Source organism: Mus pahari, chromosome 7 (assembly GCF_900095145.1).
Source record: "Mus pahari chromosome 7, PAHARI_EIJ_v1.1, whole genome shotgun sequence".
In the NCBI taxonomy this organism is placed as follows: Eukaryota; Metazoa; Chordata; class Mammalia; order Rodentia; family Muridae; genus Mus; species Mus pahari.
Genome location: NC_034596.1, coordinates 106,131,664 through 106,157,677, shown reverse-complemented (window position 1 = coordinate 106,157,677; position 26,014 = coordinate 106,131,664). Strand labels below are relative to the sequence as shown.

Below are 26,014 nucleotides of genomic sequence, written 5' to 3'. Positions count from 1 at the left end.
GCCGGGTCTAGTGGTCCTAAACATTTCACAATTGCGCTACAGAACTGTTGAACTGTTAAGAACCACTGGACCAGGCGCGCCTGCACACAGAAGTTCTGCGCAGCCCGGAGCTCCGGAGCCACAGCTCAGCGTCCTCCTGCGACCCGGCCCGCGTGGCCGGGCTGCACTCTGTGCGGCGGCAGCCGGCGAGCCTGCGCCTTTTATGCGGCGCGGTCGCCCAGCTCGGCGCCGGAACGCGCCAGCCGCGCTGGCCGGACCGGTTTTTCCAGGCCCGCGGGTCGCGCGGCGGGTCGGCCCGAGGCCCCGGGACCTGCTCCGCGTGCCCGCGCGGGGGTGGCCCTGAGTCACCAGCCGCACCCGGCGCCCAGCTTGGCGCACCTGGCCGGGGTCGACGCAGGGGCCGCGCCTGCTGGAAGCCCGAGCGCCGGCTTTGCCAAGGGGCCGCGCCGGCGGGGCACGCACCGAGCCCCACGGGCGGCGCGGGGGCGGGAACGGACACGCCCGCACCGCGGACTCGCTTCAAAGAGAACTCCGTGGGAGGGGAAGGAGGGAACAAAGAGAAAGTGAAACTGGGTGGGGGGGCTGCGGCGAGTTTCTGCTTCCCAGACCTGGGCCTCTCGGGCGGTCGGAGGGGGCGGGGCGAGCCAAGTCCTGGGTCCTTGTGCCATCTACCAGGGACCTTGCCCGCAGTCCAAAGGGCCCCGTCTGCTCCGCACCTGCAGGCGCCCTGCCCTCTTAGTCACTGAGCCCTTAAGAGTTCCTTTCCAGTGCAGTAAGGACAGTGTTAAAGGAAAAGGAGAGCGATTAGAGTCAAACTTGAGCCGCCGAGGACCAGACGAAGGTTGTCATAATGCATTCAAGTCCTGGCCAGCCCAAGGAACACCAGTGTCTTCCATGCCGGGCGCCACAGACTGGGCCGAGGCAGCAGGAGGAAGCCACTGGGCTGTGAGGAAGCCTCTAGACCTTTCACTGATGACGCTGTCAAGTTTAACTTTTCCATTCGGCTTGTTCGGTGAATAGAGTAGGGTTTTGTGTATGTGGGTTTTTTTTTGTTGTTGTTGTTGTTTGCTTTGTTTTGTGTGTGTGGTTTTTTGTTGTTTTTTTGTTTTGTTTTGTTTGTTTGTTTTTTCTTTTGCAGTTGGATCTGCTGCCTCAGAGAGAAGCTGTGCCTTCTCAGAGCCTTTGGCAGCATGCAAGTCTGATTGAATGTGGAGTCAGAGGGGCTGGCATGGAGTACTAGGGAATGTCCACAAAGAGGCATTGCCAGAGTTTTACTCACCAGGCACACACTACTTAGACTGGAAGTTGTCTCCTATGTAAGTGAGAGACCCTCAACAACAAGACAGGAAACACAAACAAGCAACGCCCTTTGCACGCAGCAGTCTAGCCCGAGTGCGCTCCCTTCCCACAGCGAATGTGGGCACTATGCCTCAGAGGGGACTTTTGAGAGGCAGGTGAAAACTCTGGCTCTCTTGCAACATGAAATATGACAACCAGAAGGGTAATCTTGCAAGAGGTTACTTGTGTATGAGGAGATGGGTGGGGGTGGCCTGGAGGGCTCAACTGGGGAGTCTGATTATAGAATAGAGGGCGCTGGGAAACAGAGGGCGTGATGAAAGGGAGATGTTCCCTAGAGATAGCCCTGGCGTTCAGAGGTGCTGAAGCCTCCCTAGAGGGAAATTACCAGTGTGCAAAACAGCAGTGAGCCTTGCCTGCTGGGGGCAGGGCCTGGCCCTCCTCCGCTGTGAGGAGGGCCGTAGGGTTCCCCAGCTTATTCAAACAGGAGTCTGGTCTGAGGGCAGCCTGAATCTCCTCAGCTCTGCATGTGCTAACTGAGGACCCCAGTGTTCCTGCAAATGGAAGGAGGGCCCAGTGCCCTTCGTGGGAGCCTGAAAGGGACATGTGAGTGTCCCAGGTGTCACCTCAGGTATCGTGCTACCTAAGCAACTTATCCGTGACCCTCAGAGGAACTTCCTAATGCAGCACCTGCCTTACTCCCAAGCCTCCTGGACAGCGCCTTTGAGGCCATCTGGCACCTGTCTGCTGTGAGGTTGCATCCCATCACCCTCGAGGATCCTGAGAACCGGCCTGGCTGCCAACCCTTGTAGGAGTCCCTCTTACCTGCCCCATTGCTGCCGCCCCCTGACCCTTGCTTGTTGCTCCTATCTGCAGAACCTGTATGGCGATCTGGGGAAGAGCCTCAGTCAGCCTTCCACACCGGAAGGCGGGGACTCGGGGTGTTTCGGCAGAACGAGGACGGGGGCCACCTCGGTTTGCACAATCCAAGTGCGGTGGATCCCAAGCAATGGCTCTGCCAGCCCCCCGGGAGGAGAATGAGGACCTCAGGCTGAGCTCACCTTCTACACTTGTCTATGTCTGACAGACTCACCACCCTGCCCTGGACCCTGGATGGATGCTCATGCCCTGGGGTGCCTCTCCACCCACTCATCGGGGATTCACTGAGGTGTGGGGCAAAGGCTTCTAGGCCCCCGCTGTGCTCAGGTGGTGTCACCAAGTTGTGCAAGGTGTGAGCACACCTGTCTGGGTGAGGAGCTGGGTGGCTGCCAGGGCAGCGTCTGCTGGGGCCTGGGAACCAGGCTGAGGAGCCTGAGGTATGGGTAGGGGAGCCTCAACCTGGCTCACCCAAACGGCAAGGCCCAGCTCTTGGGGTCACATTTGCCCACCATCCTTAGGGTGTAAATTCTCATGGGGCCCAAAGGACAGATTAGCATCTTCATGTTGCAAGGGAGAGGGCGGCTCCTTGCTCCTAGCAAGAAAGGGCGGAAGCTGTATGTGGCAAAATAGGGGCAGCGTCTCACACCTGAGGAAGGAAAACCTAGAGAGGGTCATGTCCTTGTAGATGTTTGGACTGAGGACTGAGCAGGTACCTGCTTCTTAAAGTCCCATCACACCTAACTCAACACTGGCAGCTGCCTGCCTGCATCAGGATGCCCACTGGCTCACCCTGGCAGCATCCTTCCCTTCCCCACAAGCAGCCCAGGCCACAGAGGGTAGCAGGTTGAGAGCTGGAAGATGCACCCCTGCTGCCATGCCTGGGGACTGCCTGCCAGAACACCAGGGTTTCAGCCACTCCTCTTTAGCCTGTGGCTGCCTCGAGAAGGTGACTGAGGCCCAGAAGAGAAGAATTAGGATGTGTAGATGCCCCCCCCAAGCAGTCAGAGGGGATGGGGGTGGGGCAGGGCAGCTCTCTCAGGCCCTCCCTGTGTCACCCTATCCTGCCATGCCAGGCCAGTCTCAGGATGATTGCTTAAGTGGACTGCTGTCTGCTGTGGAGGTGGTTCTCTGCCCCACAGCCTGAGGCCTCTTCCCCACATACGGACACAGTCACAGCCCACAGACCCATCCAGGCCAAGGAGCAGCTGTCCTGACAACTTTATTGACATTCTTCTCAACAAAGACCTCCAGATTGTCATGCCAAAAGGCTGGGAAGAAGTTGAGCAGAAGACAGCCCAACTTAGGGAGGATAAGTCCGCTCTGAGTCAGCTCCTGGCTGGTGGCTGGAGGAGATAGCCAGGCCAGGACAGAGCTGGTTTCTGAAACTCTTCAAGGTCTCACCAAATACAATAGTAGCCAATCGGCTGGCACGTGCCTGAGGTACTAACAAAGTAGCCAATCAGCTGGCACGTGCCTGAGGCCCTAACATAGTAGCCAATCGACTGGCACGTGCCTGAGGCCCTAACATAGTAGCCAATCGACTGGCATGTGCCTGAGGTTCCTTGCTACAGCAGGATGGCAGGTTGGGGGCCAAGGAGCACTTCCTGGAAACAAAGCCCGCTGAGGACCTACAGGGGATGCATCCAGAGGTGGGGATCCCCCTACTCCACCCCAGGGGGGCGCTGTGTACGGAGTCCAGGCAGTCTCTGGAGTTTGGGGCTCGCCCACGCAGTGTCAAAACCCCAGAGCAGTGGGGATGGAGGTCAGCTGGGAGCAGGCCTAGGCCTTTCCAGTCAGCTCAAGACTGGATAGGGTGAAGGTCTCAAGTGGGCTTCTCCTACGTGAAGCCCCAGCAGCCTCCAGAAGACTGTTTACGGGTCCCCAAGAAAGGCCCCGGATGACGCGTCTCCCGCATTCTCTTCCTCCAGCTGTCTCTAAAATCGGCTCTGGGACATCAGGTGCCAGGATCCCGTTGCTAACCAATGAGAGTTCACTGAGGAGCTAACAGCCCAGCCTAGGACCTAGTGGGTCTGGGGCTGGGCACAGACCCTGTCCTTAAAGCTCTGTAGCAGGGCCACCACATCTGTATGTCCAGCTGCTTCAGCCTACAGGGGAGAGAGATCTGTGGGGACTGCCTGGGCTGCAGCGCCCAGAAACCCCAAAGCCCTACTGACCCCGACGGACACCCCACCCTCACCCTGGGGACTGGTTGGACACAGCCTCATGGAGTGGAATAATCCTAAGGAAAGTTATTTCCCTAGGAGGAATGGGCAGCTCCTGGTCCAGGATTTGGGAGGGCAGCGGAGGACCCCCAGGAGACCCGGAGAAGAAGGCACACAGGAGGTAGGCACTCACTACTTGCAGGGCACAGTGTCCATTATAGTCTGGCTGTCCCAGGTCAGCCCCAGCCTGCCACCATGCCTGCAGGCCTTCGCCGTCTGCCCTTGATGCCAGCCTGGGAGTGGGAGGGAGCATGGAGAGACGCTGTCAGAACCTGCTGGGTCCCTCACCTGCCTACCTTCTGAATGTGCCTCTCCCTGTGCCCTAGGGACTTTTACAAAGACAGCCCTAAACAGCTGATCCAGCAGCGCCCAGCCCTGGGGCAGGAGGCCTGGAGTCTGGTTTCACCTATGGGGTGTGACTGTGACTCAGGTCAAGGGCACGAGCACGTGTGCGTGCGCGCGCCACACACACACACACACACACACACACACACACACACACACACGTGCACCTGTGAGTATGCACACACCCACCCCCTGCCAGTTTCATATTTCACAACACAGACTCTGTGACGTGTCTGGCCTGTCTCAGGCATTAGGAAGTAACGACAGCCAGTGGCTACGCAAGGGAACTGGGTAGCTGAAGGGTCCAAGTTAACCCTGGACCCTGGCAGGCTGCAGGCGCATTCTGGTTGGTGAAGAAGCATTGGGGTCACTTTCCCTGTAGAAGAAGTTTGGAGTGGACAACCTTGAACGATGTCTTCATTCTTCCAAAGTCTGTATTTCTACTCTTGAGAGCCAGGCCCCACCCTGGGAAAACTGAGGCTAGAAGAGACCCAAGTGGCCTGAGACTCCTTCCTGCTCAGGAAGACATAGTCCCCAGGTGTGGCGCTGTATAATTTCTGGGGTGAATCATGCTGGAAGCACCTGCAGCCGGTTCACCGACACTGGTTCCCTAACGCCTCAGTCCAGCCCCTGTAAAGCAGAGTCCCTGGGGATGGCTGACTCTAGGCTCAGCTTCCTGGGACCTGCGTGCTGCCTCAGTTTCCCCATCTTTCATCGGAGCCAATAGGTCTGCCTGGGTGTGGTCCTGAACCCCAGGAGGCCCCTCAAAGCCAACCTCCATTCTCTTGTTCCCTCCCACCCTCACACATCGCCTCTGCCCTTATCCCTCCATCTTGGGAGGAAGTCAGCAAACAGCACTTCCCCCCTGGGATACTGCAGACCAGTGTGGGGACTGAGGCCTGTCCCGACAGGTCAGACTCAAGCCTCACGACAGTCTCCAGCACCCACGATGAACACTGCGTGACAGCACCCAACCCCAGCTGTGGCGGCCCGGATCTGCTTTTCTCTCTCCCTGTTTCTACTCCCCCTACCCCCATGCCTACCAAGCCCACAGCACATGCCCACCCACCCCTGCTGGATTGTCCTGTAACAGGCGTGAGGGAGATGCTTCTGTCAGCCAGGCTAGTGTATGCCACCTGCGTGTGGGCTCCCCCTCCTCAGCCCCACCCAGGGGTCCTGACCCTCCTGGCGCCCCCCCTTACACACAGCCGCTCAGACCATCACCTGCACAGCTCTGTCCCGACGTCCTCCAGCTCCTGGGGAGACAGGCGAGCCCCAGCGGCTCGCAGCAGCCCGATGACACTCTGATGCCTGTCATGGAAGAGTGCTGATTGTCGGTGTGGCCTGGACCCTGCCAGTCTCACTCAGTTCTCAGGGGGTGAGGGTGGAGGGAGAACTGGAACGGGGGCAGGAAGTGCCCACCCAGACACCCACAGCCTGGTCCCAAACAAGGACTGTCCCCTGACTCTTTGCCCAGGCTAGGGTGATATCTCATCCTTTATGGCCTTCAATCACCCAAGGTCTGCAGGTCAAACAGCTCTTGATGCAAACTGCACACCCCGGGAGGCCTCCCTCCTCAGCTGGGAGCAGCATCCCAGACACATTCAGCCAGTCAGTCCCCTGTGTCACACCCCTGAAGTGACCTCTCTCTGCTCAGACCAGGATAGGCTCTGGGGAAACCAAGTCAGCTGAGCCCCAACTGGACCCTTGGATATAGGCAGGGAAACATGAACAGTGGGGGTCCAGCGAGGTGGGAGCCATTTCCTGAGGCTATCTAGCTAAGCCACACCTGGAGGGGGAGCTGCCTGCTGGGGCAGTGGTGTCAGCAGGGCCAAGATGGAACCTCCAGACCTGTTCTGAAAAGAGGGCTCTGCCTCAGCATCCCCAACCCAGGGTGGGGGTGTCACCGGGGAGGGACCAGGACTGGACGCCACCATCTGATATCCCTGGGCAACTCAAGCACCCCACTCCCTAACAGCCCAGGGTCTGTGGGCTGTGTGCTGCTGTGAGAAGCCTAGGAGAAGCTGCTCTGGTAGAGATGTCTCTGCCAGGCTGGTCTGGGCTGCCACCATGTGACATGTACTGGCAGTAGAGGTCACAGGAGGAAGTACCCAACTCTGATGACATGTTCTCTGCACCCAATGCTGCCCTTAGCTCCAGGATGGGACACCAGCTGACCCCACCATGTGGCCTTAGCCTTCCTACATGAGGCGGGAGAAGCTGACAGGCTTGAGGGCACCCCTGGGTCCTGTCTCCTTTCCCTCACAGGATGTTGGGCAATGTCCAAACACCCACACTCTCTCAGCATGTCCAGGGCAGAGCCTGGCAGGCAGGACTGGAGAGGACAGGTTGAAGTGGCTACCTTTCCACATGGGGTGAGGGCCAGTTGGGGACCCTCCACCCAGGTCACCTGTGCCTGTCACAGCCCCTCTGCCAGCTCTTTTTCTGCCAGATCTCATAACACATGATGACTGCCAGCGTCTTCTGAGGCCACTCTTCCATGTAGCCCTTCTGGATTGCCCCACGGAAATATGCCTCCACCACTGACCCTGTTTGTGTTCCACCTGATCTTTGTTCCCATCAGACAAGCATCCTCCGTGCAGCTGCCCACATGCCCACGGCAGCACCCAGGCCCCTGGTACCTGCCCCTCACAGCCAGCAGTAGTGGGCTCTGGCCATCCTCATTACAGGCATCCACATCCGCACCCCTCTGCAGCAGCATGGTGACCACTGCGGCATGGCCCCTCCGTGCGGCCACATGCAGTGGGGTTTGACCACTGTAGTCCTTCAGGTTTAGGTCTCTGCCCTAGGATGACACAAAGGCACATAGCCTCAAACCAGGGCTAGGACAGGTCAGGTGAGCCACCTAGAAGACCGAGAGGATGAGAGTTCACAGGTCCAAGCCCACGCCATCTTCCAGCAAGGCCCTGGGGCTAGGATGCAGGCCCATTGCCCAGTGTGGCTTGGGAGCATTAGTGAGAACACCTGGGGAGGGCTTTCGTCCCGCCCATGTCAGCATCGTTCCTCAGTGGGGAACTCACCAGCTCCACAAGGGCCTGCAGAGTGTCCAGGTCACCCGCGTGAGCTGCAGCCAGGGCCAGGCCGGGCAGAAGAACATCCTTCATGGTATCAGCCTCCTGTCAGGAAGGCAATGGTGACATGGGCCACTGCCCTGCTTTGAGGAACTGAGTATTCACAGGATAAACAGACAGAGCCGGCAGACCCTGTCTATGTGAACCCATCTCCCCACAGGCGGAAGGTACCCAAACCACCCCACTGGAGGGCTCTGGCAGGAGTCCCCGTGCCCACCCGCAAGCCCACCCGCCCCACGGCCTGGAAGCAGAGACCAAGCTACCACTTGTTTCCCTCTATCTGCTGTCTGTGCCATCGACCCCCAAGATCTGTTTCATTTTCTGCCTCCCTCCGCTGCAGACAGGATGACAGTCACAGGTCATTCCTTGGGAGAAGCATGGGAAATGGCGCAGGGTCCCCTCCCCCCACACGTCGGAAAGGCATCAATGCACTGTATTCTTAAAAGGGCTACTGTCCCACTGCCCAGTCACCCAGGGGCCCTCCGAGGCCCCAGAAAGTCTTCAAAGTGCCACTCTGTCCAGCGTCCATGCTGACCCTAATCACAGCTTCAGGCCAGCAGGGCCCTAGAAGGACGAGGAACCTCATCACACAGCCACCCTAATGATGGGCCACACCCACGGCAGCAAGGAGTCATTAGCCACCTGACTGGTAAGGTAACTCTGCAGGGGCCACTTGCTGAGCAACCTGGGTCCTCCACTTCCTCACCCCTGGTAGGGTCTATGCACTCAAGTACTGAGGGCGGAGGGAAGCTCGGACGTTAGACCACATTCCAAGGTGCAGGTGTGTGGCCTGGAACCCTCAGCTCAGAGTCCTGAAGAGACCCCAGTCAGCCCTGACTCTTCAGCACCAGGACAGACAGCATCCCACCTTGCTTAAGCTCACCCCAGTCTGAGGTCCAAGCCAGCAGGACATGTGCTGACCACAGCAGCCCCTGCTGGCCGCCCCATCTTTTCTATCTCCACACAACAGACAGGTCCCTTTCCTGACTCTGCCTTGAGATCCCTCTAAGTCCTCACCATGCACCCCAGAGCTTCTACCTGGTCCCCTCCTAGGCCAGAATGACAGTGCAGGAGATGGTAGGTTCTGCAATTCCCGGAGTGTGTTCAGACCCTGCCACTCCCACACAACGCAGCTGGTACCTGGCTGCCATTCATACTGAGAAGCCATGCCATGCTGCAGCCCAGCATGCCATCCTGCAGCAAGATATCTGTTGCAGGCAGCGTCATCTCCCCACGCAGATCCTTGGCCAGCAGCTAGGACAGAAAGATATGGAGGCTTAGCCAGCGCCGGACCGGGGAGTCCAGACTATTCAGAATGAGGAGTCAGGGAGTCGGGCCTGATGGAGGTCTGACACTCCACCCCTGTGACACTCTGCAAGGGTTGAGTGTGACCCACAATGCCACAGAAGGCTAACACTGCCCTCCCTCCCTGAAAGCTCTGGGTTTCCTAAGACTTCAGCCAGGGCGTGGCAGCCTACATGCTTGGAGCGCTCTGTGGGAAGGGGGAGGCAGGGTGTCAGGACCAGTGGGGGAAGGGACAACTGAACTGGTACTCAGAATCCAAGACTCCCCAGAGAAGGCTAGGGTGTGGCCTGGATGAACTGGGTCAGCACTTCCCTTCCACTTCCAGAACACAGGCACAGACACCCCTCCTGGCCCCCTCAGGAGTCAGCAGGCATTCAAGTGCTCGCAGGAGTGCTCCAAGGCCCAAGGGTACACCCACCTTCTTCCTGTCATTCAGGCTCAGTCCTGGCTGGCCCAGCACATAGGACAGTTTGGCCAGGGCAGCCTCTGATGTCATGTCGAAGCCTGAGACTATGCCAGCTCCTGCCATGGCCTGTAGTGGAACCAGCAGCCAGGAAAGGAGGCTGGCCTAGGGGCCGCCGCAGCGAAGGGCAAGTAGATCCCAGATACTCTCCCTTTGTCCCAGGCCCACTTTTCATCCCTACCATGCCAGATGCATAATCCGAAGTCACAGCCCCCTGAAGGCAATGGGTACAGTTGACTATGATCAGGCCTTGTTCGGCCGCCACCCGAAGCTCCTGTAGTAGGTCTGGCTTGGTGGGCCCATTCCCAGAGCCGAAGGTCTCCATGACCACACCCTTCAGTGGGGGCTGGAGGAAGGTCCGGACCTGGGCAGGGAGCACAGATTTGGGGGGTGGTTTCCGATGGCAAGAGCAACAGGGCTTATCCTATAGGCTTCCCAACTATCTGACCAGGATATATGGTAACCAGGATCTCTTTGACTGTGGGGTGAGCTGAGCCTTGATATTCCCCCTACCCCTCCAGTGTTACCCTGGAGAACCAGGGCTCCTGACACTGGAGACCCTCAGAATGGGCCCTGCCCAGACTCCTCCAGGCAGGACAACTACATTCAAGGACAGAGGAGAGTTTGTGTCCTATCAGCATCTCCTGTAACAGGTAAGGGAGGCGCCACAGACACTACAGGAAGAGCCAGTTCAGAGGGCTGAAGACAGGAAGAAAAAGAGGTCCAACAAGCACAAGGAAAGGCAGAGAGAGAGATGCAACGGTGGGCGGGGTACAGACAGGCCAGCCTGAGCTACATTCTAAGACCTGGCCAGAAAGAAGACAGGAAGAGCAGAAAGCAGAGTCCCCGGGGACACTCCCCGCCAGCCCCCCAAGTGGCACAGGTGTCCACACACACCCTCACATGTCCACAAGCCCACACCCAGCCCAGGTGCTCAGCCTCGCACCTTCATTCAGTCAAGACTTCCTCCCAGGAAGAGCGGAGCCCAACTAAGAAGGAAAGGCTGCCCAACGGGTAAGCCGTCACTCTGTGCAGACCTCGGCCCGAGCAAGGATGTGAGACCACAGCTCCAGGGAGCCCTGGAGGCATGAGGGCATGGGAGCCGTGGAGGGCATGAGAGCCATGGAGGGCACAGGAGCCGTGGAGGCCACAGGAGCCCTGGAGGGCATGAGAGCCATGGAGGGCACAGGAGCCATGGAGGGCACAGGAGCCGTGGAGGGCACAGGAGCCATGGAGGCATGAGGGCATGGGAGCCGTGGAGGGCATGAGAGCCGTGGAGGGCACAGGAGCCATGGAGGGCATGAGAGCCACGGAGGGCACAGGAGCCATGGAGGGCATGAGAGCCATGGAGGGCACAGGAGCCATGGAGGGCACGAGAGCCATAGAGGGCACTGCAGGACAGAAGGCTCTGAGGTTTTCCTACCAGGGAGGCGGGGATCCCAGGGTAGAGGCGCAGTAGGCCCACGTCAGGCTCCATGCTACTGTGGACCACCAGATGATTCTTCCCGTGGGCCTTCCGTACCAGCTCGAGGTTGACTGAGGACAGAGAAATGTCTCCATGGGTGAGAGCTGCAGGCTGCAGCCAGCAGAGGCCCCAGCCCTCCCCAGTCTGTCTTTCCTGCCCACCCATCCTCCTCCAGGAATCGAATCAGCCCTGGTCTCCCTCAGGCAGGTGCCTCAGTTCATAGCGATCCCATGGCCTGGGGGGGGGGGGGTGACGTCAGGAGAAAGATCAGTGGCCAAGCGGTGGGGACACAGGTGGGGACAAGGTCGACGGGGCTGAGGGTTGGGGATGGCAGCTAACAGGGATGGGAAGGAAGACCCCGAGTCAAGCCTGACTAAGCTGAAGGAAAAGTGTGTGGGGTGGGGACCGCACACCAGGCAAAGGGACTGGCGTGTGCAAAGGCTGGATGGAGCGGCAGTCTGCTAGTCCCAGAGGAAGTCCAGCGGCTCCCTCTGATCAGACAGTCTGGCTTGTTGCCCTCCTGCTGAGTACTGGGGACCCTTTCTGCCCACCGGCTGTCAAGTCTATTAGCTGATCTCAAGCCGCGCCTTTAAAGAAAGCAAGCGTCCATCTATTTACCCCACAATTCAGGGGACCTACTAGGGCCCATCACCCCTCCCATCCCGGGGCTGAGTAACGGCAGAATCCGGGGCCAAAGGAGGGAAGGGAGGAGAAGGAATGTGGGGTCAGCAGCCCTAGAACAGAGCCATGCCAGGGAACCTTCCAGAGGAGCAACTGTCCACAGGGTCAAAGGCCACTGTGAGGCCACACCCAGGCGCCTGGGCCACACGGGCAGAAACAGGCACGGCAAGTTGTCACTTGAACTTCATGAACCTACAAGCCCCCAGGCCAACAGAGGTGGGATTCCCTGTAATAGATTGCAACAGGGGACCCTCTGGTCCAGCCTAGGGAAACTGAGTCCTGGAGAGGGGAAAGGAAGTCTCGAGGTGCTATGCACGGAGCCCGGACAAGACCACGGCTCCAGGACCTCCTCCAAGACTGCCCACCCTTGCTGTCCTTCTGACCTTATGCCGTGTAAAGGGGTCATGAACTCAGGAGGTCTGCAGACAGAGCAGCCACTTGTGATAATCAACCTGACAGTATTCTGGACACAAACACTGAAGGGTGAGGGATGGGGGTGGGGCAAGAGAGGGAGCAGGACCCTCAAGCAGCGAACTGTACATCCTACTGGCTACAGCATCCATCAGCTGATACAATGGCAATGTGAGGGGTCCTGTCATTTAAGGACCTGCATCTCAGCTGGGCAGACTGATAAGGCTGAAGAGTTATGGCTGGGGAGGGAGGGGGGTACACAAAGACAAAGGACCACCCCATGGCCAGCCACTCTCCTAATGAGCCAGGAAGTCTCTCCTTGGGATCTTTAAGTCCTCTGGGAACATAAAGGGGAAGGCAGCAGTGACTAAGCTAGGCTGTCCCCTCAATCCTTTAACAGCCCCTGCTGTGTTCCGGGCTGCGAGATCAATCTAACCTGGTAGTCTAGGCTGCTCTTAGCCTTAGGGTCTGAGGTGGCCCTGCTGGTTCTGGGAGGTAGGTGGCTCCTAAGTACAGAGCAGGGCACATGCCTGTGTGTCAAAGGTATGGCATAAGAACCCAAGCTAGTGGACAATAAGATCAAGGGGTGCCTTTGCAGCATGGCTCCCTCCCTCAGTTCCTCTGCTCTGGTGGCCCGGGGGAGGCTTCCCTGCAGAGGCAGAGCAGAAGATGGGAACTAGGAGTGAGAAGGGGAGATGGTGGAGGTACACGGGAATGAGCAGAGCCAGCAAGGCCTAGCTGCCCCCAGGCACGGTATCCCTGCGCCAGTGAGAGCAGACTGAGCAGTACGGTCTATCACCTTCCAGTCTGTCACCAAGGATGGTCCCTGGACCCCTCACCTCTCAGAGGGTAAAGGAAGAGTCGGTGGGCCCACATCACGTGGTATCAGGGTTCTGTCCTGTGGCTCACTGGCTGGAGGCAGGTGCAGGAGCCCCACGTCCCTCCCTCCCCAGGTCCCTAGCAGCCACACCCTGAGCAGAACCCAAGATTTCTCCACAGGAGATGTCAGAACCGGCTGGGCAGCCTGCTGAGAGCAAGAAGGCGAGGTGCAGGTTCCCATACACCCACACAGCAGGATGGTGGATCAGGATATTGGGCTGGGACTGGGGGTGAGCCTCAGCTCTGGGCTAGGCTTGCAGGCCAGGTGTCCCCTTAGAATCAGGGCGAAGGCCTCTCTGCCCACAGGAGACTCTCCGATCCTCAGCCCAAATAAGGAATGACTCGGGCTTAGAGAGCCGAGCGGCAGAGCAGTGTCCATATCCACTGTCCCCCTCCCTGGGCCACTAGTGTCACCACCCAGCATGGGCTAATAGCTAGACCACCATAAGCTACCATCTAATGCAGGCTCTTCCAAGGAGGACCCCGATAACAAGTGGACCTCTGCCACTCCAGAGACCCTGATGTTCAGGTTTTCCCTGGCTAGAGGGTAGGGGGAAGGGAAGGCTCAGAGGAAGTAGCCCCGCCCTCTCTCAGGTTCTCCTGAGCCTGGGACAGCTTCTGCTGCCTAGGAAGGGTATCAAGAACCTGCAGGTCCCAGCAATGCCACGTCCCACCCACGGGACTTGCTATGCCCAGGCAGACGCATGGTAAGGTGTGGGTAAGGGCTGCCTCCACCCTCCCAGAGAGATGGGACGCTGCCAGTCATCCCGTCAGACAAGAAGAGCTGCTTTGGCTTTAGACTAGCAGCCCGACCTGAGCATGCACACGGAAGCCCCGTCCTACGAGGTGCAAGACCCCTAATGGAGTTCCAAAGACATCAGGTCAGGGACCAGAGCCTGGGCCTGCATCTCAGTTAGAGGCAGGCCCGAGGCTCCGTTCAAGAACCACTTGCCCCAGGATCAGATGGCTGTTTGAGTCTCCTCTGTATCTGGTTAGGACAGGCCAGGGAAGGACCAGGAGACAGTTGCTCTGAGTTGAGAGAGACAGAGGCCTCTGGGAGGATAGAGAACCAAGATGGGAAGCTGGGAGCCATGAGAGTCAAGGTCTGACTGGCATCGGAAGCCACTCTGCACTTAGGGTAAGGAGTGTCTAACCTCTTATGGAAGCTCCAGAACCAGGACCCTCTGGGACTCCTAAGAGCCATGTTACACTACAGAAAGCTAGGTTCTAAGAAGAACCAATGTATACAGCAGAGCCACAGGCTGTCACAGAGAGGAAGTTTTTAGCTGAGGGTCATGGGAGCCAGACTCCCAAGCTCCGAGCTTACACTCACCACGGAGGTCTCCCACCTCCACACAGACCCCAGGACCCCACTTCCCCTCACTGTCCTCTCAGATCCCCTTACTTGTTACATCCGCGCCCACAGTGGCTAGAGGGGGCAGGTTAGGGGAGCAGAAGGCGGCAAACCTCCGAGCGTCCACCTTGGTTGTCCGATTGCCCCTAAAGAGTTGATTCTGGAAGAATAGGCAGACCTGTGGAGGGCGAGACAGCAAGCAGCTCAGAGCCAGCCCCTGACATCCTCCATCACTCCCCAGCCCAGGGCATCCACATACTAAACCCTGCCCATCACCTTCCCAGGTCACCTTCCTGCCAACACCACCAAGGGAAGACCCAAGTTCCCGGGGCCCAGGGAGCCTAACGTTGAACACACTGGCTGGCTGCTTGGCCAGCACCTCTCCACTGGTGCGTGTACTACTGGTATAAGGAGCCAGGGGATCCAGAGACTCCTCTAAAGTGAACGGGGTGAGGGGACAACCCTTGACCTGCCTGCTCCTCTCTCATAATTCCCAACGCTGACTCGCCAATCTCCAAGGAACAGCTAAAGACAAAACGACTCCCAGCCTGGCCTGTGAGGGACAGGCCAGTGTCATCTTCCTGCTCTGCCAGGTGAGACAAGGAGCCCATGAGGAGGGACACAAGAGGCTCCAAGCCTAAGGTGGACACAGTCCATTTTCATGGACTATGCGTATGTACATAACACAGTGCACAATACCTACAACGTAAAACCTGGTTGCTGGCGGGGGTGCCGGTGTGGAGGGGGCGGGGCTTTCCTTCCTCGGCTTTGTTACAGTTGTGCTATTTGGGACAGATGCTCCAACCTCCAGTGGGTCCCGTGTGTGCCATGACCACATCTCTGGCATTCACTCCCCCACCCTCCACCCAGGCCACACACGCAGCCAGGCCAGATACCTCAGGGATGACATATTGGCCAGCCATGAGCAGAGCCCCCAGCAGGTTCTCACGGCCGTCACTCCACAGCGCGTGGATAGGTACCTGGAGAGAGGGCAGAGAGGCGGTTGAGGCCTGGGAGTCAGGACACACCCAGATCCCCACTGTAGGCAAGCCTCTCGGGGCCAGCAGGACGGCTTGGGCTGGGGAGTAGGGTCTGGAGATACTCGGCCCACTCCCAAGGCTGCCAACCACTTCTGACCAAGTCGGCACTGGGATCCTTGACCTGCCCATCTGGTTGCCACAGAAGTAACCAGCAGACACTCAGGTCCAGTTTTGGCCCCCAGCCCACAAAGCTCCCAAATCCAGTTCCCTCGCTACTCCAAGAGCTATGGGGCAGGCAGGGGGCCCAGGGTAGAAAGTCCTTCCTGAGGCCTGCAGAGCAGGCTGCCTTGTCTCTCCACAGCCTAGGTATACCACAGACAGTGCCTGGAGTGGCTGAGCAGTGCCCAAGAGGACGCACGTGCTTGGGACCACTGCGGGGTATGGAGAGGCCAAGTTCTGCAAGATCGTCCGGCTGGGATCATCAGCTGGGAGCACACAGTGCAGCGCCCCTGGAGGGAGGCTCCTCCTAGGGCGCATGAGCTTGGGAGGACCTATGGCCACTGAACCTGTTTCCCCCTGGGAATAATAAGGACTAGGGATGGTTTGTCATAGACCTTCCCAGAGTAGGGCTACCGTACTATGTGGCTCTCTGGGAAACTGGAGAGACTGAACCAGAGTAACTGGACCAGCACTCCCAAGAGTACCTGCCACTCTGAAAAGAGGGTTTCCCATGGGGACAGCTGAGCCACCACTCCCACCTGGTGGATGGTCCCCCAGGTTATACTCAAAGGGAGGGACCCAGATGCTGGCTTCCTGTGTGTAGGCCTTGGCCTCTGCCCCCTGGAGGATTCTGAAGGGTTTGTATAGGCTTGGCTTTAGTGGTCACCCATAGCTACAGAAACCCCTTTACTCAAAAAGTTGTTTACTACAGCATCCTACTGGCTTTGGTTGGGGCAAAGGTGTCCTAGGTTAGGGCCAGGGGAGGGGATGTCGTATGTAAGGGTTGCTAGGGATAGTACCAGAAAGAAGAGGAATAAGAGGGGGTTGGGAGTCTCCTGAGGAACTGCTCTACGTGCAGTTACCGTGATGAGTCTTGCGTGGTGGCATTGAGCAGCAGACATGAAGCACAGTGGAAAGAAGAGGGGCAAAAGCCACTGTGCATGGTAGAGCTGTGAGGGGCTAGACTCTGGCTACTCTCGAGACCTTAATGGAAAAGACCTCCAGGAGCCCTTGCATCCCTCGCTTCAGGAACTGGTAGCTCATCCAGGCAGTTCAGCAAGAGTGCAGCGGCCAGGCAGGGCCACCAGCTAACGTGTCTATACACTCTAGCAGGCATACACAGCACGGATGTGCCAGGAACAGCGGCTGAGCAGGAAGCCCAGGGCTGGCCACGGCCTGGCTCTGAAGCCCCTGGAGGTCTCTGAGGACGTGTTACCTGGGCACCCGTGAGGACGACCGGTTTCTGCAGGTTTTCCAGCATGAAAGAGAGTACTGAGGCAGCAAAGGCCATGGTGTCTGTGCCATGGATGACAACAAAGCCCTGGTACTGTGCGTAGTGTCTCTGTTGGAAGGAATGAGCTCAGGACAGGCCAGGTTTCTCCACCTCAGGCCTTTTCCTGGGAACATGGAAGCAGACAGGAGTCTCCTCGCAGGTCATGAGAAAGAGGAAAAGCCTGGGATGCCGGTAGGGGGCTGGTGTGGCACTCTTTCATACCCCCACCCCCACAGGCCCTCTCTGGAGTCTCTGGCTGGAGTCCCACTCTGTAGCTTGCTTCAAAGAATGAGAGGGTGTGAGCCCCAGGGACTCTAGTCCCCCAGGTTTTCAGCTGGCGCCTCCCAGGAGCAAACTGTCCATGGTGGACACTCTCTAACCATCACTTCCTGGTGGCATGCTGGCCAAAACTGTGGCTGCCAACACAATAGTTCTGAGGCCAAGAGGCTCCATGCTCCAACGGAACCTCTTGACCCATTGAAAGACCAGAGGAGCTAGGCAGTCTCATGGAGCAGTGTGCCCTCTGCTGGCCATATGCGGTACAGCTGCATCGCTTCCCAGCTAGGAAGAGCACCAGGCAGTTGGGTCAGCCGCCAGTAAATCTTCATGAGACTGCGGTGTAGCTTAACCCTGCTTCATGACAGAGTGGCACCAACTGGACCTAGCCTGGAGACTCTGTCAGTCACAAGTGAGGAAGACTTCCCTGGGAAACGTGGAGTCAAGATTACCCTGTTCTGGACAGCTGGGGCTTCTTAAGGGAGGCAAACAAGTATAGCTACGACACCTGAGAGCTAGGTCTAGGATCATGGAGAAGAGAAAAGCTGAAGGCAGGGTTAGCTCCAGGGTAAAGCAGCTGCCCTCGATGCTACAACTACCAGTGCCAGACACTGTGATGGAGGGTTTGGTGCTAAATCCACTGAGAGGCAACTCCAAGGTTGAGACTGGGGGAGACAGGGGTCAGGTCCACAAAGCTACTCAGGCCCCTCATATCCCACCACAGTACTAACTGGAACAAGTGAACTGTATGAGCAAGCCAGCCTCTGCTCTATGATAGTAAGGGGATCAAACTGTGCAGTGCGTGGCCCAGGACCCAGCCCTTTCCCGCTGCATGTTAACAGTCACGCAGGTTACTGCCATGTCTCTATCAGAAGCCCATAGTTACTCACTTGCCCAGTGCTCTGCAGGAGGCCTGCCGTGCCCTCCAGTCCCGCCCACATTTGGCCCCGCCCACACCATAACCTCCCCCAGCATCCACCTGACGTCCATACCCACTTCCAGCCCAACCCAGCTTTCTGGCCCCACCCACACCCCATAGCCCCGCCCATGGCCCGTCCAATTCCACACTCTGCCCTGCCCACACTCTCACCCTCTACCTCTATGATTTGGGCAATCTGAACCCACTCAGTGATGGTCATGTCACTGGAGTCGAAGAGTGGCTGGCACTCCAGCACCGTGTAGATGATCCTCTGGTCAGGACTGGCCGGGCTGCAGGAGGCAGAACCTGTCTCCCATTCTGCCTTTCTCCTGATCCAAAGCCCCACCTCCATGGCGGTCTCCAAGTAGGGTGCGGGGCGGGGCTATGGCATCCTGGGAGGGGCTGGGGCGTAGGCGGGGCTGGGGCACCCTGGGATGTGGGATGTGGAAGGGGCTGTGCCTGGCAGGGGCTCAGATGTGGAAGGGGGCTGTGTGATTACTGTAGATTCCCCCTCACTAGCCTCACATCGTGAGTACAAGCCCAGCCTCCCTTCCACCTGAAGTTCCTGGGACAGACTGCATCTCCAAGAGGTAGACAGGCTAACCTTAAACAGTGTCCCTATGATAGCTCAGAGAGAGGTTAAGCCCAGCTCATGTGGAGAAGAAATCTACCTCACTCGGCCATGAAGGGTAGAAGGTAGCTAGGGCAGTGAGGCTACACAAGATAGTCATGCTGAAGAGGGAGAGGCCGCCTGGGTGGGCCCAGCCTCTTCTGACAGGCTTGGTATCTAGACAGGGAGTCCTTATGCTTGCTGAGAACTTCCTCTACCCCCACCCTTTCGAGTTCAAGAGCTGAAGGGGAGGAGGGGAGGAAGGTGGAGCAGTAAGCTCAATTCCAGGTACACCAGAGGGCACAGGTCCATCTCTGGTAGAAGGCTGAGGAGGCCAAAGCCCATGAGCTCAAGGTGTCGGAGATGCAAATGGCTCACATGGAGGTCCCAGGACCGCCCACGCTATCAGCCCTCGGCCAGCGGCACATCATCCCTGCCACGGAGCCTGGACCGTTCACTCACGGCAGCGCCAGCGTATCCTCCGGCAGGCTGTGGGCCCGGGCACACTCTTCATCGTGGAACATAGGCAGTGTCTTCAGAACGGCAGCCAGGCCTCCTCCAGGGACCAGCACTGCGGGCAGAGTCCACGCGGGGCCTGGGCTTCAGCTCAGGGCCATAGCAAAGGCTTGCACTCAAACACCCGCCCCTCCTCCTAGGTGTCAGGCTCTGTCAGGCAGGGGCCAGGCTTTTTCCGCTGGACCAGACAAGACTCTCACAGATGTCACAGGCTGGAAGGGCTGGGCCACAGCTGCCCCTGAGACCCAGGTAGCTTGGGTAACAGTTTCATCTGGAAGCTTTGGCATCCTCCACTGGCGCTGACCCTCAGAGAGTCCTAATCTTACCCAATGACTGCTATGTACATTCACAGTCCTACCTCAACCCGTACATGTGTACTGTCCACTCCACCCCATCCCACAGAGTATGTACTGTGTACAACTTCTCCAAGGTCCAGTTCAGGCACCCTGTCCTGTCCCCAAAGGCCAAACACACAAGTGACAAACCCCAGCCTGCAGCATTAGTATCTGAGGCACCTGGATCTCAGGGAACGCTGTGAGCCCTGCTGCCAAGACACCCCAGTGGGTCCTGCTGTCTGGCAGAGGCTCGCAGAAAACAAGGCTGAAGCCCCAGCCATTGCTCTATGCTAGCCCTGTGACCTTGGGCAGGTTGGGCAACCTCCTCAGACACAGTCACTGTACCAGTCCCTGTGTGAGGGCCTCCCCACACGCCTGGGCCCTGAGCACAGCAGAAAAGGCACATGAGACCTCAGGAGGAGGCAGTGGCGTGTCAGCCGTGGGTGTTACCTGTCACAGCACAACCTCTGCAGGCTGGACCCTTTTCTGTTGCTGCATCATCATCACCAAGACGCTAGTCCTTCAACAGCCTGGTCATTTCTCAGCACTGGATGGGCACGCTGTGCCTGCTACCAGGGGATCTGCAGCCAAGTCCTGACTACAGGAATCAGTCTCGCCTGCTGCAGGCCAAGGGACTTTTATCCCCCTGCACTCATTCCCAACTATTATCCTGTGCCCCCTCTTCAATACCCAGCCCCCTCTGCCTCTCCTCTGGTCACAGCTGCAGAATCCCTTTGCCGGGAGGCCCTGTGGGGACACGGACACCTCTGGATGGCTCCTCCCCATCTCTGGCCTAGCAGGCTTTCCCTCCCCACTCCATACCACGCCTGAACCAAGCTGCCATTAACTCACCCCAGAAGGTGCAGCTGGTGCTGAGGGACACCAAGGTGAGGGAGGGCTCTGCCCTCAGCATCCCCTTAAGCGGCCTGCAGACCTGCGGGCCCCAGAGTACCAGCCTCAACCTAGTCTACTGCCTGCCTCAGTCTGACACCGGTAGCCATGGAAGCATCCAGTCTCCCTCCTTCCCAAGGGTGCTGTTCCCCACCACTGCCACGCCCCCAGCTTCACTAGGTACCCCCTAATCTCCAACACACCCCCGGCCTGGCATGGAGTCCCTAAAACTTCTCGGGTGCGGTCTGTGGTCACTGTCACTTATTGAAATGTTCTGTGGACTGGGCTCAGAAAACAGATGAACGCTGTATGTTTAGTCAGCCCCATGGGCCTCCAGAGACACCCTAGGTGTGACCAGGACATCAGCCTGCCTGCCTCCACATGCAGGAGCTACCCAAGATACCCAACATCCTTGTCTAAGAACCTGAGGCATTTGCCTTTTGCGACAAAGTTTTTCCAGGTGTGATTGTGTAAAGTACCCCGGGGAGGGAGAGAAGATGCTGGGGTTTCACCTGTGTGTCCTTGTAAGAAAAGACAGGCAGGGGAGTGACACACATCGGAGACCATTTGGCAGTGTGGCACATGGAACAGAGGTGCTATCTCCTCATAGACAGGAGGAATGTGGCCTCAAACCTGGACCCTGGCAGCCACCAGAAGGTGAAGGAGGCAGGAAGACCGCTCAGCTGTTAAGGCCTTGAGACTTTAAACTTTGCCTCCAGAAAGAGGGATGGACCCTGAGGCTGAGTGGCTGCCAACCCCAGGACACTGAGACCTCCACTCTCATGTGACTTCCCTTGACAGCAGATGGCACTGGATACTCCAGGGGCAGTTCACCTCCAGGGAAGGGGAAGCGGAGGTGAGAGACCTGTGGACATGTTTGCATCAGGCAGGGGTCTTCTGTCTACAGCTGGACTATTAACTCTGACCATGGGCAACAGCGCCTGAGGATATCATCGGCTGAACTGAGGGGGTACAGACCCTGGGAGCCCCATCTTGAAGTGGGCACCTGACAAACATTAAAACCAGCCAGGAGAAATCTAAACTCTCCTTTGCTTTCTTTCTGGAAAGAAACTACAAACTTATTACCACATGACAAGATCCTAGGGAAGAAAAACCATCATAGAGACAGGCGAGGAAGACAGGACCCGAGCCGTCGGGTCAGACCATTTTTCTGGATTCCATTTAAATTAGAATTTCCTGTGATTTCTTTCAGTGTTCTAATATTGGCCTTCATTCCTGGTTCTGATTTTATAAGCTGCATCCTTTTCCCGTGGAGGGTACCCCCAAAGCACATGACCCTGGGGTGCTGAGCCCCGCCCCCCGCCACCTGGCCTCCTGCTGGCTTGCACTATGGTCGCAGTGGACATCAACCCATCTGACTAGACTCTAGGGCTGACACCAACTGTGACCACTGGGCAGGAACAGCTTTGGCTACTCTGTGCAGAAGCTTAGCGCCCTGTGGTGGTTGTACCAAATGGTTCCCAAGGGCAGCAGGCAAGAGGTACCCTAGTTAACACAGGAAGCCCTTGGGTGACCAGGTGTCACTGAAGCAAGCCGGGGACCAGGCTTGGGGTCACTGGACACATGTTGTTTTTTGACTTGTGACATTTCCATAGAGCCCTGAAAGGGGTGGTGAGAGGTGAGGCATACGGTCACCTCTGCCCTCTCCTGCCTTGGCAGGGCTCCCCACCCAGTGTTGGGCACTGTTTACCAGAAGGTACACGAGCTGTTCCAACAGTGACAATCTAAACAGCTTCTCTGTAGCGGAAGCCACCACTCCCATTCCCAAGGGGCCAGGACCCACATAAAGTGGGGCCAAGCTGGTTAATCATTCATGCCAGTGGGTCATGCAAGTCATGCAGAGCCTGCAGCCCACAGTTCAACAACCCCATAGCAGGGCACACAGGGCTGCGACATTGCCTGAGCCCCGGGTTCCAGGCTTAGGCGTTACCCAGTTTGCCTTGCTTTAGGTTCTGCCTCATTTCCAGAAGCCCTTTCTTTCCCTTTATAGAAAGTTAAGGTGCCCATTCCTGTCTATCAGAAGAACCAGTGACTTCAGCCACACATGAGGTAGGCCCAAGGCTCTAAGACCCAGCACTGACTGCTCATTCATGTGTGTAGATCCCCCTCGAGGCTGTCAAAAGCCACATCTCTTTTCTAGTTCTCCCTTGTTCCCAGAGGACTAAGCCCAAGGCTCCCTAAAGTTGCTCTAAAGAGTGAAAAGGAAGCCGGGCGGGCATGGTGGCGCACGCCTTTAATCCCTGCACTCGGGAGGCAGAGGCAGGCGGANTTCTGAGTTCGAGGCCAGCCTGGTCTACAGAGTGAGTTCCAGAACAGCCAGGGATACACAGAGAAACCCTGTCTCAGAAAACCAAAAAAAAAAAAAAAAGAAAAAAAAAGAAAAAAAAAAGAAAAAAAAGTGGAAAGGGTCAGAAGCTACAGGCCATGGGGTACCATGAGGGCCTGGGATGGGTTTCTGGAAACAGCTGGTCTGGGGAGCAGAGCCCTCAGCTTCGAACCATACTGTCCTGGGGTCTGAAGCCTGCTGCCATTTTGATCTCCTTGGGTGGTGCGTCTGCCACCCTGAGGTGCTGGCCTCCAGCTCTTCCCAGGGCTTGTATATCCCAGAGCGGGGTTCCTAAGGGGGCCTAGAAGATCTTCACCCAGCTGAAAACCCACACCCTACCGTTCTGGGCCTTCAAAGGATTCATTGCACATCATGTTCTTCCACCGTAGCACACACGGGGACCCAAGGGGTATGGGGCACAGTGTCACCACAGGTGGGGTTGTCCACTGGTCCCTTAGCTTGGGCCACACCAGTTAGGTTCAACAGGACTAGAGTCGCCCATGTGTCAAGAGAGGGGAAGCGTCAGAGGTGGGACAAGGTCCCGGTGCATAGGGCCAGCCCCTGTTCTAGGGAGTTCTGAAGCCTCCTCTAAGCTGTGTGCTGGGTTCCTCTCTCCTTCCCTCACGCTGCAGGTCCTGGTCTGGCCTCACTTCCTCCTCAGCCCAGCAGCCACTCCTTCCAGGAGCCTGTGTTCCCAAAGGAGCCCTCAGAGTGGCCCCAGCACAAGCCAGCAGCATCCACTGCGCCTACTGCGGTAACAGACCCGCTAGCGTTCAGCTCCTTAATGGGTGCAGTTGCTTTGTTCATCACTCCAGTGAAGACTAAGCAAATTGTGGGGTGTCCTGGGGGGGGGGCGGCATTCACCAGGGTGTCTCGACCAGAGGCAGCAGAATGTGTCAGAGGACAGACTTCCAAGCCCCTGACCCTGGTGCCCAAGCTCCTTGAGCAACCACGTTGGCCCTCAGCTTAGGAAAACTAAAGGTTCTCTGCAGGGAGAGAGCAGGCAAGCGGCTCTGCCTGAGGCAGCCCTAGTCCCTCAGAGGAAGCTAGCTCACCCTAAGGGCTTTCATTCGCTAGAGGGTGTGGAATGTTCCAGCATCCTTCCCAGCGCCCCAGGCACAGAACAGAGCAGCCTTCCATGGTCCCTCCTCTCCCCCATGTGTCTCATGGCTTCAGGGATAGATACTTCGGATCAGGAAAATTTACCGTGCCCCTCACTCTTCTAGGGCCCGGGCTCCCAGCCACCAGAGCTCCCAGAGGAGGAAGGGTCCTGTCTCCTCTTTCAAGAAACAGCCCCAGAGTTCCCAGTGGCCCAGCCCTGAGGTTGTTCTGCTTAGGGCGTGGGGACACAGACTCACCTCCGCCTTCGCTCCGCATGCCGATGGTGCCGCCAGTGTAGATGGCCAGCAGCCGCCGCTCAGGTTCGGTAGCACGCGCCATGGCTGGGACAGCGGACTCCTAGGTGGGGACAGAGCCAAAGGGAAAACAAGACCGGGAAGCGGAGGGGACTGCAGGGTGGGTCTTACTGGGGCTCCTCTGGTTGGTGGGAACTGAAGATCCGAGGTAGGCTGGACCTCGGGATGGAGGAGGAGTCGCCTTCAAAGTAGAGAGCGGGACACTTGTAGAGAGCGCGACTCTTGTAAAGGGCAGGAAGGATGTCTGCTAGGGATGGGCTGAGACCATAGGGGGTGGGGCCTCAAAAAGGGGCGGGTTTTCTGGGTTTGCCTTACCTAACTCAGGCCAGGAACCTCCAGAATGCCCAGTCAGGGCCACTCTCCAATCCCGGTCTAGACCCTCTCCACAAACTCCTTGAGTCTCTGAGGGTCCTGTCTCACTTGTGATCTAGAGGCACCAGGAGGGCAGGGAACTGCAGGCTCCGGCTCCTAAGAAGTAGGAGCCCCTGATGCAGAGATAGCACACCTACTTTGTTCCTGAACTTGGTGCAGACCCAGCCCTTCAGAGGGAACTGAGCACCATCCCCAGAAATGTTCCCCCCAGACTGCTTTAGGCAAAGGTGGGGCTGTCTCAAATGGGATGGTGGGCAGCAATCCCCTGCCTTGATTACTTGCTGGGAGCTCAGGCCTGGAGGTTGAGAGTTAAAGATCTCAGTGGCACAGGTTCAGATCCCTCTTCTGGAACCTCATGGGGGGACATGATGTTTTGCTATATCTTTGGTCTCTCTGTGTTTTGGACACCCAAATCCAACCCATGACAGCACCCCCGAGAGACCCTTTGTGCATCTCCTTCAATACTGATCTGTCACCCAGGACAGACCCCACACTGTCAGCACAGTTTGACTGACAAACCCAGGATGCCAAGTCTGACTAGGAGCAGGCCATCTCTGCTGAGATCCCAGCTCAGAAGGAGCCAGGAGGAGTCGGCTGTCACAGCTCCAGGGTTCTGCTCACGGCTCTGTGTCCATTACCCACACAGCCATTGTCAGACTTGGTCACGGGTCTTTAAGTTCCTGTTCAGGGCACTCAGCTCTTGTTCTTCTTGAGTTTGCCCTGCAGAGTCAGGATAGCAAGGGTTAAAGGCTACGGTGGGGACAGTGGCAGCTGCAAACAGGACACAAAGAAGATGATAGTGCATCCACAGGTGACCAAGGTCTCCGTGAAGAACTGCCAGTGTGAGCAGGTACCCAGGTCTAAGGCTAGAACAACACTGGCTGTTTTTTTGCCAACTTGACACAAACTAGTCATTTGGGAAGAGGGAACCTCAACTGAGAAAAGGCTTCCACATGATTGGTGTGGGAGGGGCCAGTCACCGTGGGCGGTACCACTCCTAGGCAGGAGGTCCTGGGGGTTTTTAAGAAAGCAGGCTGAGAAAGCCATGGGGAGCAAGCCTGTAAGCAGCACCCCTCCATGGCTTCTGCTTCAGTTCCTGCCTCCAGGTTCCTGCCTTGTGGCAGTGTAAGCTGTGGAAGTGTAAGCCAAATAAACCCTTTCCTTCTAAGTTACCTTTGGGTGTGGTGTTTCTCACAGCAATAGGAGCTCTAACTAAAACACGTGAGCACGCACGGGCTGGGGTCATTGACTCAGGAGGGAGACCAGGGGACATTCGAGATCCTTACAGTGATCAGCCTGCAGGAGGGATAAGCTGGCTTGTCCTAACCTGACCTCTGCTACTAGAGGCAAGGACAAGTAGAGGACGGGTGGGCATCAGGGAGTGGGGGACACTGCAAGTAGGTGGAGGGACCATGGTGTTGAGAGGGAGGTGAGCAGCAAGCCTGTTGGGAATGTGGTTGTGCTGAAGC

The 26,014-nt window shown here is 57.6% G+C and overlaps 1 protein-coding gene across 1 annotated transcript; it reads right to left on the bottom strand.

Moving 5' to 3' along the window:
* Positions 1–3,378: 3,378 nt before the first annotated feature.
* Aspg (asparaginase) lies at positions 3,379–24,407 on the bottom strand. Its single transcript, XM_021202495.1, has 15 exons — positions 24,117–24,407; positions 19,132–19,240; positions 18,238–18,349; positions 16,808–16,933; positions 15,289–15,372; positions 14,444–14,570; positions 11,026–11,138; positions 9,784–9,966; positions 9,558–9,671; positions 8,975–9,088; positions 7,784–7,879; positions 7,385–7,548; positions 5,967–6,053; positions 4,531–4,630; positions 3,379–4,280 (listed from the first exon to the last, which is right to left on the bottom strand). Exons 1-15 carry the CDS (start codon positions 24,196–24,198, stop codon positions 4,197–4,199), a joined length of 1,695 nt encoding a protein of 564 aa, XP_021058154.1. The 5' UTR covers positions 24,199–24,407; the 3' UTR covers positions 3,379–4,196.
* Positions 24,408–26,014: the final 1,607 nt, after the last annotated feature.